Source organism: Planococcus citri, chromosome 4 (assembly GCF_950023065.1).
Source record: "Planococcus citri chromosome 4, ihPlaCitr1.1, whole genome shotgun sequence".
NCBI lineage: Eukaryota > Metazoa > Arthropoda > Insecta > Hemiptera > Pseudococcidae > Planococcus > Planococcus citri.
Window position 1 is genome coordinate 40,781,106 of NC_088680.1, and position 15,877 is coordinate 40,796,982.

Consider the following 15,877-nt stretch of genomic DNA (forward strand, 5'->3'; position numbering starts at 1 on the left):
AAGTCAGACAAAACATAGGAAATTTATCAAATCTTTTTTTTAAAGTAACAAAATATTACGAAGTCGAAGATCACTTTTTAAATGTTTTCAAAAGTCTGACATAATGTCAAGAATTTGTCACGATTTTTTCAAGTTTTTAAAAGTAGATATGACATTATTAATATGAAAAATTTTAGATTTCTTCCGTTTTCAAAAGTCAGCGTGACGCAGGTCAACGTTGCACAAATTACGGAAATACCCCCGGTGCAAAATAATCTCCATAATGTCTGAAAATACATTTACAGCTAGAAATTCAACCCTTCTATGCAAATCTGAAGTTGATAAAAAGCTCTGATGTGATTCTAGGTTCCTCTCTGGAGAAAAGTCAACATTTTGTTGGAGACTCTCGATCGACCTGAATGTAATCATATTCATATTAGAAAGGTGAAACGGGGGAGGGGGTGTCAATGTGATCGTGAGAGCTAATTTTTAGATTTTCATCTCATAATAACATCTTTTCATAAATTTTTTTTGAAGAATTCGTCAAAAATTGAAAAAAAAATCAATTTGACAGCTCAAGTGAAATTTTAGTTCTGAGTTTAGCTCAATCACAATTGACTGATTGCAAAGGTTCCTTTCATAGCTTAAGCTGAATGAAATCACTATTAAATCTCGATTGACGATTTCAAAAAATAAATGAATTATTCGCAAACGAATTTTTCTAAAATTGTTTTTGAAAAAAAAAATCATAATAAAATGAATAGGTAAGAACAAGGTAATTATTTAAAACTCGACTGAATTTAGGTATCGATAAAAATGACAATTTTGTCACGAAATTTTCTAATAAAAAAAAATATGTGAAAAATTACCGTAATAATGAAAAATTATCTCGGTCACAAGTCACAGGAACCTCGACGTGTAAAATTATTTAACACTTACACAACATTACACATCCGTTACACGTATGTAAGCGCATTAAGGTACTCGAAAAAAAAAATGTATTTTTTAGCGTTAACCTTGTAAAAGAGAAAAGCAAATGAAACCGTATTATCTCACAAAACACCGGACGCGCTCGATTGCATTTTCCATCTGAAATACATGCACTATAGCAACTACAGCAAGTATACTTCGAGTTAGAAAATTAATTAATTCGGTCGTATGATCACTTTATATACATGTTAGTCGAAGTGCTGAAATAAAGCGTACTTCACACGACCGCATTGATATCATTAAGTGGATTTTTTCTGCCTTTTTATGGCACTCGGGGAAAAAGCCTTTGAAGTAGAAATGGTTGCATGAAAAAAAAAACACGCCACCCTGATCAAGTTGAGCTTTTCTATACAAGGGTATTATAATAGGTACCTAAAGTCTGGCTTGCAATAGCTAACCTAGCTATCTATATAGTACAATGTACTACAATACCTACCTACAACGAGCAGTATAATAATACCAAGAAGACGATACGAAAATATTCGATAGAAGTAACTTCCTTCTCATTTGCATTGCGAGCGGATTTTAAACTACGTCATAATTCTTTCACGGGACAATAACGAAAACGCACGTGAAAAGCTGGTTTTTCTTCAATATAGCTTACAAAATGGATCAAGAATGGGGGCAGGGGGCAGGGGGCAGAGAGCACTGGGGCAGGTTTATTTCGTATATACTATGTATCGTCGTATTATATATTTTGATGTCGTTTGAACATATAAAACCATTTTCGTTTAAGGTCAGTTAATTTGGACGGTTGGCTTGTGCGGATATCGTTTTACGTACGTAGTTCGGTTTCCTTTAATAAATTTCCAACGTTTGTCATTTCAATAACCGAGACAATTAATACCTGAACGTAAATCAGCTTCGTTTGCAACGTGCCGAGTATTTTAAGATTTTCACCAACAGCAACAGCAACAGCGACTCGAGGCTGGGTGTACAATATATGTATGTACCTATATTGTATATTCTGTATACCTACCTATACAAGCGTCTGCAATAAACCACCGGAATGTTGTTAATTACACCAACTTTGTGTAAAATTACCTCGATAATGGCGGCGAATATTCGATACGTGCGAACTATTCGATACATTTACAAGATAAAAAGGGTTCGACGAAGATATTTACAACTTTAAAGCTCGCAAGTTTATGGTTTTGTGTACGAGAATGTTTACTTTCGGTATTTGGTCGATGGCTTAGCTCTCGCTCTACTCCGTTAATAGGCTATAGAAGATTATTTTGTTTTAATGGCTCTTTTTCGCATATCCTACTTCTTGGAGTATAAAATGTATAGCGTGAGTAAAACAGTTCGTGGTAAGAGTAACTATAATGAGGAAGATGATTTTAAGGCTAGAAATTTAGTCATTATTATTAACTTTGGGTAATAATCGTAATTTTTCCCATTTGGGTAAAATTTGGCTGGTGTAGAAGAGAGTTTTGAATTGAGTGTTTCGCCAAATTTTGATTCTAGTAAAAATAAGTGCGAGTTTAATATTTTTTTTAAATTTTTATTTAAAAAAAAATCGCTTATCACGATTTAAAAACAGGAAACCATCGACTAAACATCATTTCAAAAAACGGGCTCGTAATCTAATCTACCATCCATGAGGATGGGTAATTTCACAACTCTGTTCATTTCAATTTAAATCAAAATTCATATATCACCAGAAAAAATTATAATTGTCCAAATTAATTAGGTACATCCAATTTCAGTGAACTTAAAGGCACATTAGTTTTTTTTTTAACGATTTTACTTCACTCTCGATAAATTTGTTTTCGGTCTGCTTGTTTTATTGATCCAATAAAACAAACATCTTGCATGGGCAACTTTGAAATTTAATGTAGGACTAATCGTATATTCGAATAATAATAAACACATCGAGAAATAAACGGAAATATATTCGTTATAAAAGTATAAAAATATCATCAATCAAGAATATCATCGAAGTCGCGTCTATAAACTAAATCAACGAGGTAGTAAACAGGAGAGCACCCGGATAAGAAGAACAGCCAGGTAAGTATCGCATCGAAGCTGAGATTACTCCCAGTACTGCCAACGCCAACACACCCCTTTAATCTTAGCGGAGAGGCGGAGATCAATAACGTACATCGTAAACATAGGAACTAATGGAACTATCGTCTTCGAATTAATAATGGCCTGAAATACAAAAATTATGTTACATATTGAGCAGACAGCTGCAATGTTCTTGAAATCGACCTGAGGCAAGAGCTTTCGTGAGGGCATCAGCCGGCTGATCTTCCGACTTAACGAATCTCAAAATAATCTTGTTACCCTTGACAAAATCTCTAACTATGTGATAATTGAGTTTAGCTATATGCCTGAGCTTGGGAGCTCCAGTTGTTTTAGCGATAGCGAGAGCAGGCTGACAATCACTATGAATGAGAGCTGGTCCATGTCTATTCTTCGTTAAACGTTCTAATAAATCTACCGTAATGACAGCATCCTTCGAACACATGGATAGAGCGAAATATTCCGCTTCAGCTGAGGAACCCGCTGGTACCGACTGTTTTCTCGTACGCCAAACAACCGGATCACCGTACGCTCGCACAAAATAGCCTGTAATAGAGCAACCTTCTTCTCCAGTCCCTAACGACGCATCGGTGTACGCATCTACAAATACACCTTCTTTCTTAATCACCCCTCTATAAGTTAGCCCTAGCTCTGCCGTTCCTTTCAGATACTGAAGAATTCTCTGAGCACGTTCCCAGTCTTCGGGCTGAGGATTACTTTGATGTTGACATAGCACATTCGTAGCGAACATAATATCTGGTCTAGTACCGTTGGCTAGATGTAATAACGAGCCAGTAATTTCCCTAAACAAAGACTTGCCAGGCGTAGGCTTACCAGGATTCCATTCCGGTGTTTTCTTCTCTGACTTACTTTTCTTTTCACAATTTCGAGTTAAAGCTGGAGTATGAACAGCTGGCAAATTCAACGCGTTAAAGCGTTTCAACACACAATTAATAAAACTAGTTTGAGTCAAAGTCAACGTTTGATATTCTTCCGATCTAGCAATTTCCAAACCAAGAAACTTTTTAGGAGAACCTAACTCTTTTACTTGAAATTCCTCTTTTAAACGTCTAATCGTCTCAACAATCTTATCTTTACAATTACCTGTGATTAGGAAATCGTCTACATAAAGTACTAAAATTACCACCAAATGTTTCCTTCGCCAGATATACACGCATGGCTCATTTGGATGATTGGTAAACTGCATTTTCTTGGCTGCTTCATCGAACCTACGAAACCAAGTTAACGGACTAATCTTGAGCCCATACAAAGCACATTTTAAAGCACAAACCAGGCCTTCATCAACTTCCATTCCTTCAGGCGGATGCATATATACCGTAGTTTTCAATCTGCCATTAAGAAAGGCAGTAATAACATCTAATTGAATAATCGACCAACCTTCTTTATTTGCAAGCGCAAGAATTACCCTAACTGTGTGTTTACTAGCCACCGGAGAGTACACATCTCCTATATCGTACACTTCTCTATCTTTGAATCCACGTATAACCAAACGTGCCTTATATCGTATTGAAGAATCATTCTCGTTAGTTTTCCTACAAAATACCCATCTAGAATCTAAGATATTCACCCCTTTGGGCGGTACAACTAAATCCCACGCATCATTTCTTTCTAAAGACGCCATTTCATCTTCCATGGCTTTTATCCAATACTCACGATCAGTACGGTCTAAAGCTTCAGCGTAAGTCATTGGATCCTTTTCATCTTCGAGTAAGCATGCACGTAATGCTGTAACACGATCAAAAGCTAAAAACGTATCGTTAGACGAGTCATCAAAAATCACAGTTTCTTCGACGTTCTCAATGTCAAATTCATCAGAGTCATCGTTTTGACCACTAGTACTTGGGACAACATTCAATTCACCAGAAGTCTTGCTGGGTACTTCTACACTTACCTCTTCGTTGGTAGTTTCTCGTTCTACCGTGTCGTGCCAGTTAATATCAGTTTCAGTTTCGTCTGAACTAAAATCGAAAACAACATCTTTACTTTTCAATAAATCTCTATACGTAATATTTTCAATAAACTCAACATCTTTACGTTCTATAATTTTCCTCGAAGGTAACAAAATTCGATAACCACTTCTAGTATTGTTCAAAACTACACCTCTAATACCTCTTTCATCAAATTTCTCATAATCCTCTCTAGTTTTCTTCGGAATGGCCAGACAACCAAACCGGCGTATAAATGATAAATCAGGAGTTTCACCACAAAATACTTCATAAGGTGTCTTAAAACCGTTCGATTTGTGAGGAGTTCGATTGTAGATATAAACAGCCTGAGATATAGCATGGTCCCACAAGGACATTGGGATTCCCGAATCGCTCAGCATCGCTGTTGTCTTTTCGCGCAAAGTCCGATTGATTCTTTCTGCAACACCATTATGAGTTGGGGTATCCGGTTCAGCTACCTCTATCTCAATCTTCTCCTGTTTCAATAACCTTCCCATCTCACCTGAATATTCGGTACCTCCGTCCGTACGTAAGTACCGTACCTTAACATCTTTTCCCAACATTCTACGCATCTCATCTAAGTACTTTCTAAAGCAGTCAGCTGCATCACTTTTATAACACATCACAAATACCATTGCGAACCTCGAGAAATCATCTATAAATGTTATCACATACCTACGTTTACCTGGGAATGATAGAGGTGTTATAGGGCCCATCACGTCAGAATGAACTCGTTGTAAAGCTATCTTACTCCGCTGACGTTTCTTCTTCGAAGGGTTCCTGTGAACCTTAGCTAACGCACAAGGTTGACAATCCATAATATCCTTACCAAAAGTTACATTTTTCAAAATCGCCATCTTCGATTTATATAGTTCAAGATAACCTAGCGAAGCGTGCGCCAATCTCGTATGCCATAGAAGACCCAAGTTTTCACGAATCGTCGGAAGCGTTGGACTTGGACCTCCTCCATCAGCATTAGCTAACATAGCCACTTCATTTGGATTACGAACACGCAGATCACTGACCCAGAACGGAGATTGAAACTGAGCTCTAATAATTATGTCACCAGAATTTCCATCTCTGATATAAAAATATAGCGAACTTCCATCAAATGTCGCACCTTGTTGTACCAGCTGCCGTAAACTCAGCAGATTTTCAGAAACTTCTGAAGAATATAAGACATTTGTAAAAGTAATTGGCTTACCTAAAACAGTGTAAGTATGAAACTCACCTAACTCCTCTATACTCAGAACAGACTCCTGTCCTTTCTTAGCGCAATCTATTACCGCTGGTTTACTCAACTTTCTTACCTTGGAGAGAATTCGCCGCTCATTTGTCAAATGATAACTTGCCCCAGAGTCGTTTATAAAATTGACTGACAGTACTGCTGTCATGAAACACTTACCCGCCGAGTTAAGGCAGTCGTCAGGATAATAATACTTCGAATTTAATTCGAAATTTCTATCGCCTCGGACCATCATAGATTTTCCACCGCTATCGCCTTTCCCTTGACCGGACCCAGATTTACCAGACTTTTCATCGGATTTACGCTCGGGGCAGTTCTTCGCAATATGATCGGTTACTTTTCTGCAGCAGTAGCAATAAGACCCATTCGTCTTGCAGTCTTTCATCGCATGACCTCTCATGTTACATTTTCGACACCTTCCATAATGGTTGCCTTCGGATGAGTTACGGTTCTGATAGGAATCTCTCGAGTCGTAATTGCGCTGATAGGAACCACGTCGATTGTCTTCACGTTCACGTCTCTCGCCACGTCGATCGTCGAATTGCTCACGTCTATCGCCACGTCGATCTCGATCATCGTATTGTTCACGTCGCTCCCCACGTCGATCGTTGTTTTGTTCACGTCTATCGCCACGTCGATTGTTTCGTAAATTTCTTCCTCTTCCATTCGAGTTCGAAGAATTGGCAGAGGCAAAATGAACCCCTGTTGAAGCCGCCGTTGAGGTTACTGCCTTGAGCTCCTTCTCAGTCGCCTCTTCGTCACATAGCCATTTTTTGATCATCTGGTAGTTGGTTTTACTCGTTCGGTTGGACATCGATATGTCGCTGCGCGCCTTCTTTATTTTATGTAACAGCATACTCTTTTTGAAATCGTCCGTCCACACCATGCCTGCTTCTTTACTTCGTTCGAATAAATCCTCCAATTGCCTGGTGAACTTCGACGGCTCGTCAATAAACGGTTCAAAACGTAAGTTCGTGATTTTCTGAAAGAGAGCTTCTCGTAAGTTCTCCGATATCGGCAGTTTCTCATTATCCAACCATTTTATGATTTCGGCCGGTTCCCTGATGTTTTCGACTAAACGCTGGTGGTGTTCGTCAAGGCGACCTACTATCAGTAAACGAGTAGTCGCTTTCCGAATGGAGTCATCGAATCTTGTATTCGGTCGCGGAACTGAAGCATCCACAATATCATTAAGTCTGCGTACTCTTAATTCGTCAAACAGCATCTGCCGCCAATTTCGGTAGCTACTTTTCTCCGTCAGCTTATAATCGATATTCGGGAACATAGAATTGAAGGTTAGCGGAGCACATCCAATATTTCCCACCGGTGGTGGCATCGGTACTGCGGAGGCACCCGTTGACATGATAGGTTGCCTTAAAGATGCGGATGTGGTGCTACTCGAAACCACATTTGCAGCAGTGGTATGTAAATTCACCAATTTATGAGCTGTCACATAACGACCAGCAGGTTTACTAAACGTTGTCACCGTAAGTCGCGGCATATCAGATGCGCTGGATGTAATTGATACTGATATCGGAACTGCCGAAGTCACCGGAACAGCAGATGTCACCGGAGGTGGTGGTGGTGGCGGCATGAAAAAGTAGTTTGGCAAATTGCCCACTAACGAAATCGGATTCGCATTCGAAATCGGATTAGAAATCTGATTACTTACTGAGCTGCTCACAGGAACACTGATTGTCGATCGCATAAAACTTTCCAGCTCAGCTTTGATACGATCCACTATAGGATTTATTATAGCCTCCATCTTGTCCGAATGAAGTTTACACAAGTACACAATCACTACCGAAATGTTAAAAAACAAGCAACGAATCGAAACCTACGCTTCTGTCTACCATGTAGGACTAATCGTATATTCGAATAATAATAAACACATCGAGAAATAAACGGAAATATATTCGTTATAAAAGTATAAAAATATCATCAATCAAGAATATCATCGAAGTCGCGTCTATAAACTAAATCAACGAGGTAGTAAACAGGAGAGCACCCGGATAAGAAGAACAGCCAGGTAAGTATCGCATCGAAGCTGAGATTACTCCCAGTACTGCCAACGCCAACATTTAATTACTAATTGTCGTATGCAAAAGGGAAAATATTCTGAAAAATGTAAGTATGTCGAGTTAAAACGGAATTGATGATAAAAGTTTCCGCTTTGAACAGCGTAATAAAAGTTGTTTATACGTTGATTGGGAATCTGTATCCGTATAAATAGCTCTTAACGAATATACGATTTAAAAAAAAAAAAACATAAATGCGAAAAGTGGATGGTTATTTATAAAAACTACGGGTACTAGGTACTTGATAAATGAATTTAAATGCATCGTTTCGTGAAATGCTTTTTTCTCTCGCGAGAAGAACTTTTTAGGGAAATTCGATTTCATAGATTTAAAATTTGAAAAATATACGGTTCCGAATTGACAGAAACCGATTTTGGAAAATTGATGAGCAGTCAATCAATTCAAGTTCGCAAGTGATTCACCAAAAAGCATTTATCACGTTTGTAGTACGTTCTAAAGTTAATTTGGATAGTTAATTCTTATGGCACTTTTTGGAAAACTGGAATCCCCATAATGTTGTTGGAGGCTCCATGAATGACTTCAAACCAGCTCCAATCAACTCTGTATGTTGAAATTAGGGTAAAAAGTAACTTTAGACTATTCAACTTCATTGAGTAAACTTTCGAGGAAATTCAAATGTTCAAAAATCTACTGGAGGCTCCAGAACTGAGGAAAATGCTTCGAAACCGGTTTCAATCGATTCGTGAGAGAGTGAGTCGAAAATAAAGAGCATACCTTTCAGCGTTCTTGGTTACTTTGATGAAATTTTGATTTTTAAAAAATCTTTTTTGACTCAAAGATTTTCAAAAATTTACCAAAAGCAATTTCTGACAAAAAAAAACTAGACTTCAATACTACCCATTTTTTAAAAATTTTTTTAAGTAGATAAGAGATTGAAATATTTTGCAATAAAACAACCTACCTATTTTTAGAAATTTTGTTACTCGTAAAACGCAAAAATTTTTTACAATTTTCGGCATAAAGCAATTTGAACAGTTTAGAAAAATGCAGGACTTTTTGATAATTATTGCCAAAAAAGTGACAATTTTTGACAATTTCTGGCAAATAGCTAAGCGAGACTTTTGGATTGTTTTTGAAAAAAAAATACCTACTTACCTAAAATATGAATAAAAAGCAAACATTTGACAATTTTAGCAAAAATCAGCAATTTTTGGGAATTATTGGCAAACAAATTACTTAAACTTTTTCGAAAAGGTAGGATACGTTTTCTTCGTAATTTTTACAATTTCAGATTCAAAAAAACGAGACTTTTCAATTGAGCAACGAGCAAGACTTCTGGACAATTTTTGGAATTTTCGCAAAAAACCGTGAACTTTTGACACTTTGGGCAAAAAGCACAAATTTTTGGCAATTATTGGCAAAAAAATGGTAGTATGTACTTTTCCGCAATCTTGATTAAAAAGGAGAGAGAGAGACGGTTTTTGGTCAATTATTCGATTAGAAGTAAGACTTTTTGGGGACTTCTGGGTAATTTATAAAAGAAAAAAAATAAATACATTTTGGAATTTTTGCCAAAAAGTGACAATTTTTAGCAAGAAACGAGACAAATGAACTGCAGACGGTCGGAAAAAAATTAAAAAGTGTACACTTTCGCAAATTATTCACTTATTGATATTACCCACTAGCATTTTTTTTGCTTTCAGAATGCATGAATGAATAATTTTTAAAATTTTTTTTAAAAAGTCACTTTGGCACTTAATCAAAATTGCAGAAAAAATAACCAAAAGTAGCCGAGTACGAGCTTTGTGCTTTGAATTTTTTTCTCAAAAGTATCGTAAGATATCATTTTATGAATCCGGGAAATATTTTGGAACGCAGTGGAGCTAATTTTTTGGTCACTATTGGCAATTTCAAAAAATCTAGAAAAATTGCTAAGGTCGAGAAAGTACCCAATGAGCACCGAACCACCGACTCAAGTTATCGATTTGAAGCTTCTAAAGGAAATTGAATGATTGTTGGAGACTCCAGAATGGCCCAAAACTAGTGAAGGAATATTTGCATTGGTTCACTTTTCTCAAAATGATTTATACTTCATAAAAATTCAAAAATTGACCTCACTACAGCTTTTTTGGATTTTTTTCAAAAATTTTCCAAAAATCCAAAAATGGACTTGAAGATCTAAAATTTTGGTTACAGGGGTTAAAGGACATGTTCTTCGATTTAAGCTGGGTTTTGTACCAATCGGAGAACGCCAGTTCAAAAATTTACCTTGTAAGTTGAAAATCTGATTTTATAAGATTGAGAAATTGTAATTGAAAAATTTTCAACAATGAATATGAAGACTAATTTTATTAGATGATGAAAAAAGCATTCAAATTTGTAGGGCTTCATTAATGAAAAAATTAACATATTGTACACTTTTTTCATTTTCGCCAGATTTTTTTTTCTTCTAAAAAAATCTTCCTTTCCTTTGAAATTTCTGAATAAATAATTCACGTTTGTTTTAAAAAGACGAAATAAATTGAAAAATCAAAACTTAGCGTAGGTACCTTACTGAAATGATTGATGGTTAAAAGAAAATAATATTACCTTTCTCGCCTGCGGAAAAACACCACGTAGGAAGAAGAAAAGTGAAGCGAAAACCTTAAGCTATAAATAATAATGCGTGTAATAATTTCACTGGTTGAAAAAAAAACAAAAAATTCTCAAACCGCATATTTCGAAGAAAGAAATACATCGCCAAAAGGGGTTGATGTTTGATGAAAAAAAGAAGGGTATCCGAGATCTTTTCTTTCATAAAGTAACAAGATTACTTAAAAAATACCCCACTAGTTCGGATTATAAAAACGTTATTTTGCAAAGCTGCTCATCAGATTAAAATTTCACGTCGCCAAATACCTACTTACTCGTCGTGTAGCATAACTATGATAATAAATCACACAAAAACTCTTACTTACCCTTCTGAAATTTTTTACTCTAGTAGCAGATGTTGCGACTAAACACTCCCCCTTTTATTTTCAAGTAAAAAAATCAACACAGGCACGCGTCTGTCTAATCCTGTTTTGTTTTGTTTTTTTTTCCTACTCGTAACTTCGCGACCTCCGCGGGAAAAAACCAACAATCTCGGATACGGTTTAATCTATGTACATGAAGATGAAGAAATAAGTATATACAAAAAAGCCGATGAACTCGCCATCATTGGACAGTGATGGCGATGGCGGCGTTGCAATTAAAGGAATAATGAACCTGGAGATCGGTCAGATTGACGGATAGCTTCCGATGTGTATACGCGGTAGTAGTGGATAATTGTTTTTAAATGGATTTACGTTGAGTGGCAGAAGCGATGGTCATATTAATAGAATTCACAAGCGTGTTACAATGTACCTTTACTCTGGATGAGGCACGGTTCTGTATTCGCAGTTTGCTGACTAATGAATTTTTTTCTCTCCTTAAGAAGAGAATACAGCAGCGAACTTGAAGAACGGTTTTTCGATACTAAAAGCACCATGCAAATTACATACCATCTGCGCAGCACGCAGCGTATAATTTAAAACCACTTTTGTTATTTTTATTTTACTTTTTTTTTCACTTTCTGCGGTGTTAACAACACAATACGCACAGTGGCATTATGACCGTTCTTCGCCCGAAACAGAGAGAACCATGTACTCGGATCTGGCCTGGAGAAGAACATTTGTAATACTCGTAAACGTACTTTGATAATTAACGAGCCCATGAGAAAGGGAAAAAAAGAAGTATCGGATGGTAATAAATTACCCGGCGTGAATACCTTTGTATATAGTGGGCAAATGACCCAGCTCGACACTCTGTTCAGTTCATTTTTACCAACACCAGAAGCGATGGTAATTCGCAGAATCTTCCATCAATAGAGTCCTCTCATCATGGTGTGTCTGGAAGGTTCAGACAACCATAGGCGTATCAGCAAATGGGACATCTAATCGAAAGCTTCGACGTACTCGTATTATGCAATGTGCAAAGTTACACATACTATATATTATTTCCGTTCGATATGCAAAGCTTTCTCCTACACGTTGATCCGCATGACCTCCGAAAGGTAATTAAAAATCATACCATGTCTGACACGATGAACGCATCCTCCTATATAAAATTTACGAATCACTGGTTATAATACAATAATAGTACTATGACTCTTCACGCAGCCAATTCCATTAAGGTGTATAGCTCTGGATCATATACCTATACACGTTATGGATGATACGGTCTGATTTATGTGCAACTACAAATATACTATGATAACCAGCAATATGCTCTGGGTAGCTGTACCTCGTCCCACTGCTGCTGCTGGAACTTATAGGCTCGTTCAGACGATTCTCATGACAATGGCTTTTCATCTGCTTAGTGTGCTGTATTGAAATCGCAAACCGTGTAAAAAGCTATGTACATGTAATGCATATTCCATACTATAGGTAACAAAGCCGGTGAAAATATTGCATCTTTGGTTCATAGTGGCGAATTACATGTTTCTTTCGTAATACAATTTGAATTTTACACGTATGCCAAAGGCTATCTTTCGTCGTCCTTCTTCATGTACTCGTAGCCACCGATCGATGAGTTAATATTGGGAAATTAACGTTTCTATTGTGGAAAATTACCGTCGGGAGATTGATTTCCTATTCCTTGTTATGATCAAAGTCGCTGTTTTATTTATAAAAGACGTCGCGAAGTCTTTTCAATGCGCACATGTATGGAAATTAATATAGGTCTTTGTTAGTCTTTACGTCAAATTAAAGTTCAATTAGTTTTGTATCTGTCTCCCGAGTTGAAATATCTCGAGCATGAAAGTGTTTCGTTTATGAATTGATTTCGTGAAAAAAAAAGTTCAGCGTGTTTCAAAAACATGGTGTCTAACAGAATTTTTTTGTTGAAAAAAATCACTACTTTTTCACTAATTTATTTACTACCTGTCTTCAACCAAATTTTTAGAAAACAAAATAAAAGGTCCAGATATAGGTAGAAGTGACTTACGTACCTAACTCTTCTCATAAGGATTATAAAATTACTTACTCATTCTTATACACCTGTTCATATTCTATCATTTTTGGAAGGAAATTTGTACTCACCTGAAACAAAGAAAAATTAAGGCGGATTAGTTGGTTATAAAATTATTGATCAATCAACAGATATACATATATGAAATAATAATGGTCGAAAGCCAAAGTAAAAATTCTGACGATCTCCATGTTTAATAAAGAGCTAGAAATAAATATTCACAAATAAAATATCATAAAAATTGTAAAATTGATTGTGAAAATCACTCAAAAATATCGAAAATTGATGCACCATCAGAAAACAACAAAGATCTGAGAAAATGTTTCATTTGGGTGAAATTTTGTTCAGACTGCTTGGATTATCCAAAAAAAACAAGAATTAATAGGAAATTCTCAAAATTGAATGATGATTTGTCAAAACTGCAGAAAGTGTTATAAAATTTCTCAAATTGACCCCCCCCCCTTCTCAATAATTGAAAATTACCAGAAGTTGATCATGGTACCTAGAACGGATTTTTTTTTGAAAAAATCACTACCTTTTTCAACCAAATTTTCAGAAAGCTCTCCACTCGACCCCCTCCTCCCCCCCACACACACACAAAATCAACGAAGTCAAATTTTTCACGAAAAAAAAACAATACAATGAACAAATAAGTGAATTTTTTTATTTTTTTACTACCTTTTTGACTAATTTTACTACTTTTTCACTTCTTTCACTACCTGTTAGATACCCTTAAAATAAAAATTTAATTTTGAAAAAACTAACATTACCTACTTTGGTAATTGAAGGTTGAAACACCTCGATTAACACTTTAATTTTGATAAAATTTTTAAAATTCATGTTCAGCACAACCTACGTAATATTGATGAGAGTTTGAAAAAATCCAAATTTAAAAAAATTGAATTTGGAGAGTAATAAAAATATGAAATTGTTAAATCCAAGTTTTTTTGTTATTTTTTTAAAAATTGATTTACTTAGATAGTCAAAAAGCGCAAAAAAAGTTCTAAGATTTCTTTTTTCACGAAAAATAGTCTCCTTTTGAACGCCACTCTTTGATTTGAACGCCACTCTTTGATTTGAACAAAACTAAGCTAGATTGAAACAACACGTACTAAAACCTCCGAAACCAAAATATCAGCTTCTAAAGTTGATTTTTGGCCAAATTTTTGAAACTAGGAAAAAATCAAAAAAACTGTTTTAATGGCGATTCTAAACCTTTTTTTTATGGAATACAAAAATATACGTAAAATTTATTTGTGCAAAGTGAACTACTGTTCCCTTTCAATTCCAGGAATGCAAGTTTGAAAAATTATTTTCTGACCTAAATTCCAGAAAAAATGAAAAAAATTACATAAATTGTGAAAGAGAAAAAATATTTTTAGATGTACATATCTATGTAGTATCTACAGGATCACCCAACTCGAAAGCAATCTCAATTTGACATTTTTGAATCCTTCGGCGAGTTATGAAACCACCTAAAACAGTCGAGAGGATGTCTAATAATCACCGAACAAAAATGTGAGCCCCAAAAAAATTAATTTTTGACCTTTCCAGAGTGATTTGAAATTTCTGCATGAAAATTGAACAATTGTTGGAGGCTTCAGACTGACTCAAAAACTGTGGTTGTAGATGGGAGGGAGTTGAATTTGAAAACATTTTTCGCAGTGGTTCGCTCTGTCCAAATAAATTTATATTTCATTCATGAAAAGGTTTAAAAATTGCACTTTGAACAGCTTTTTAATTCAAAAATTCATTTAAAAAACAAAAAAATATGATATTTTAGAAATTAGACCTGAAGTTTTTGTTGCGAGGACATAAGCTTGGTTTGATAGCACGGGCTCGCATTCAAGTTTTCAAGAAGTGACTAGTCGCTAAAAAAGGTTCAAAAAAATTACCAAAACTAACCAAAATAGTTACAAGTTGTGAACCAAACATTTTAATGTAGAAAAAAAAACATTAAAAAGGCCAAAACATTTTTTAAAAAAATAAGAGACAATAAATAACTACTCCAATTAAAATCTAATAATGAATACATTTTTCAGAAAAAAGCAGGATTTTTTTTAGCAAAGGTAAAAAAATTATACCTTTTTCAAACTTTTTCCAGAAAAGCAATTTTTTGTTACCTGACTAATAAAACAAGCCTTTTTTGAAAATTTTGACATAAGAGTGAGAATTTTTGGCAAATCCGGCAAAAAAGAGTAATTATGATAATTTTAGGAGAAGGCAGAGCTGAGGGCTTTTCTTTTGGCAATTTTTGACAAGAAAATGAGACTTTCAAGCAGTTTCCGAAAAAAAGTTAGATTTCTTGACAATTTTTGGCATTTTAGGGGAGGGGGGTGGGTGGGGTGGAGTGGAGGGCAATTATTTATATGCCAAAGTAGTAGAAAACTTCATTTAAAAAAGAAGTCGTGTAATATTTAAAGATTCGCTTCGCAGGAAATTTAGCTCGATAATACCCTGATTTGGAATTTAGATCCTACTTATCGATCTTGAACATTAAAAATTAAAATGGAAATACTACAAACTTTTGAATGATTGAAAAAATACCCATGACCCATGGGCCATGATACTTATTTATACCTTGTTTTTTGCCACAA

General features: G+C 35.5%; 2 protein-coding genes across 2 annotated transcripts in view; both read right to left on the reverse strand.

The window, feature by feature from the left end:
- The window catches only part of Mgat2 (alpha-1,6-mannosyl-glycoprotein 2-beta-N-acetylglucosaminyltransferase), an 89,129-nt gene that overhangs the window by 60,249 nt on the left and 13,003 nt on the right, over window positions 1–15,877 (reverse strand). The window lies entirely within an intron of this gene.
- LOC135842578 (uncharacterized) lies at window positions 2,849–8,320 on the reverse strand. The gene is made up of 2 exons (XM_065360099.1): window positions 6,373–8,320; window positions 2,849–3,126 (listed from the first exon to the last, which is right to left on the reverse strand). Exons 1-2 carry the CDS (start codon window positions 7,976–7,978, stop codon window positions 3,116–3,118), a joined length of 1,617 nt encoding a protein of 538 aa, XP_065216171.1. The 5' UTR covers window positions 7,979–8,320; the 3' UTR covers window positions 2,849–3,115.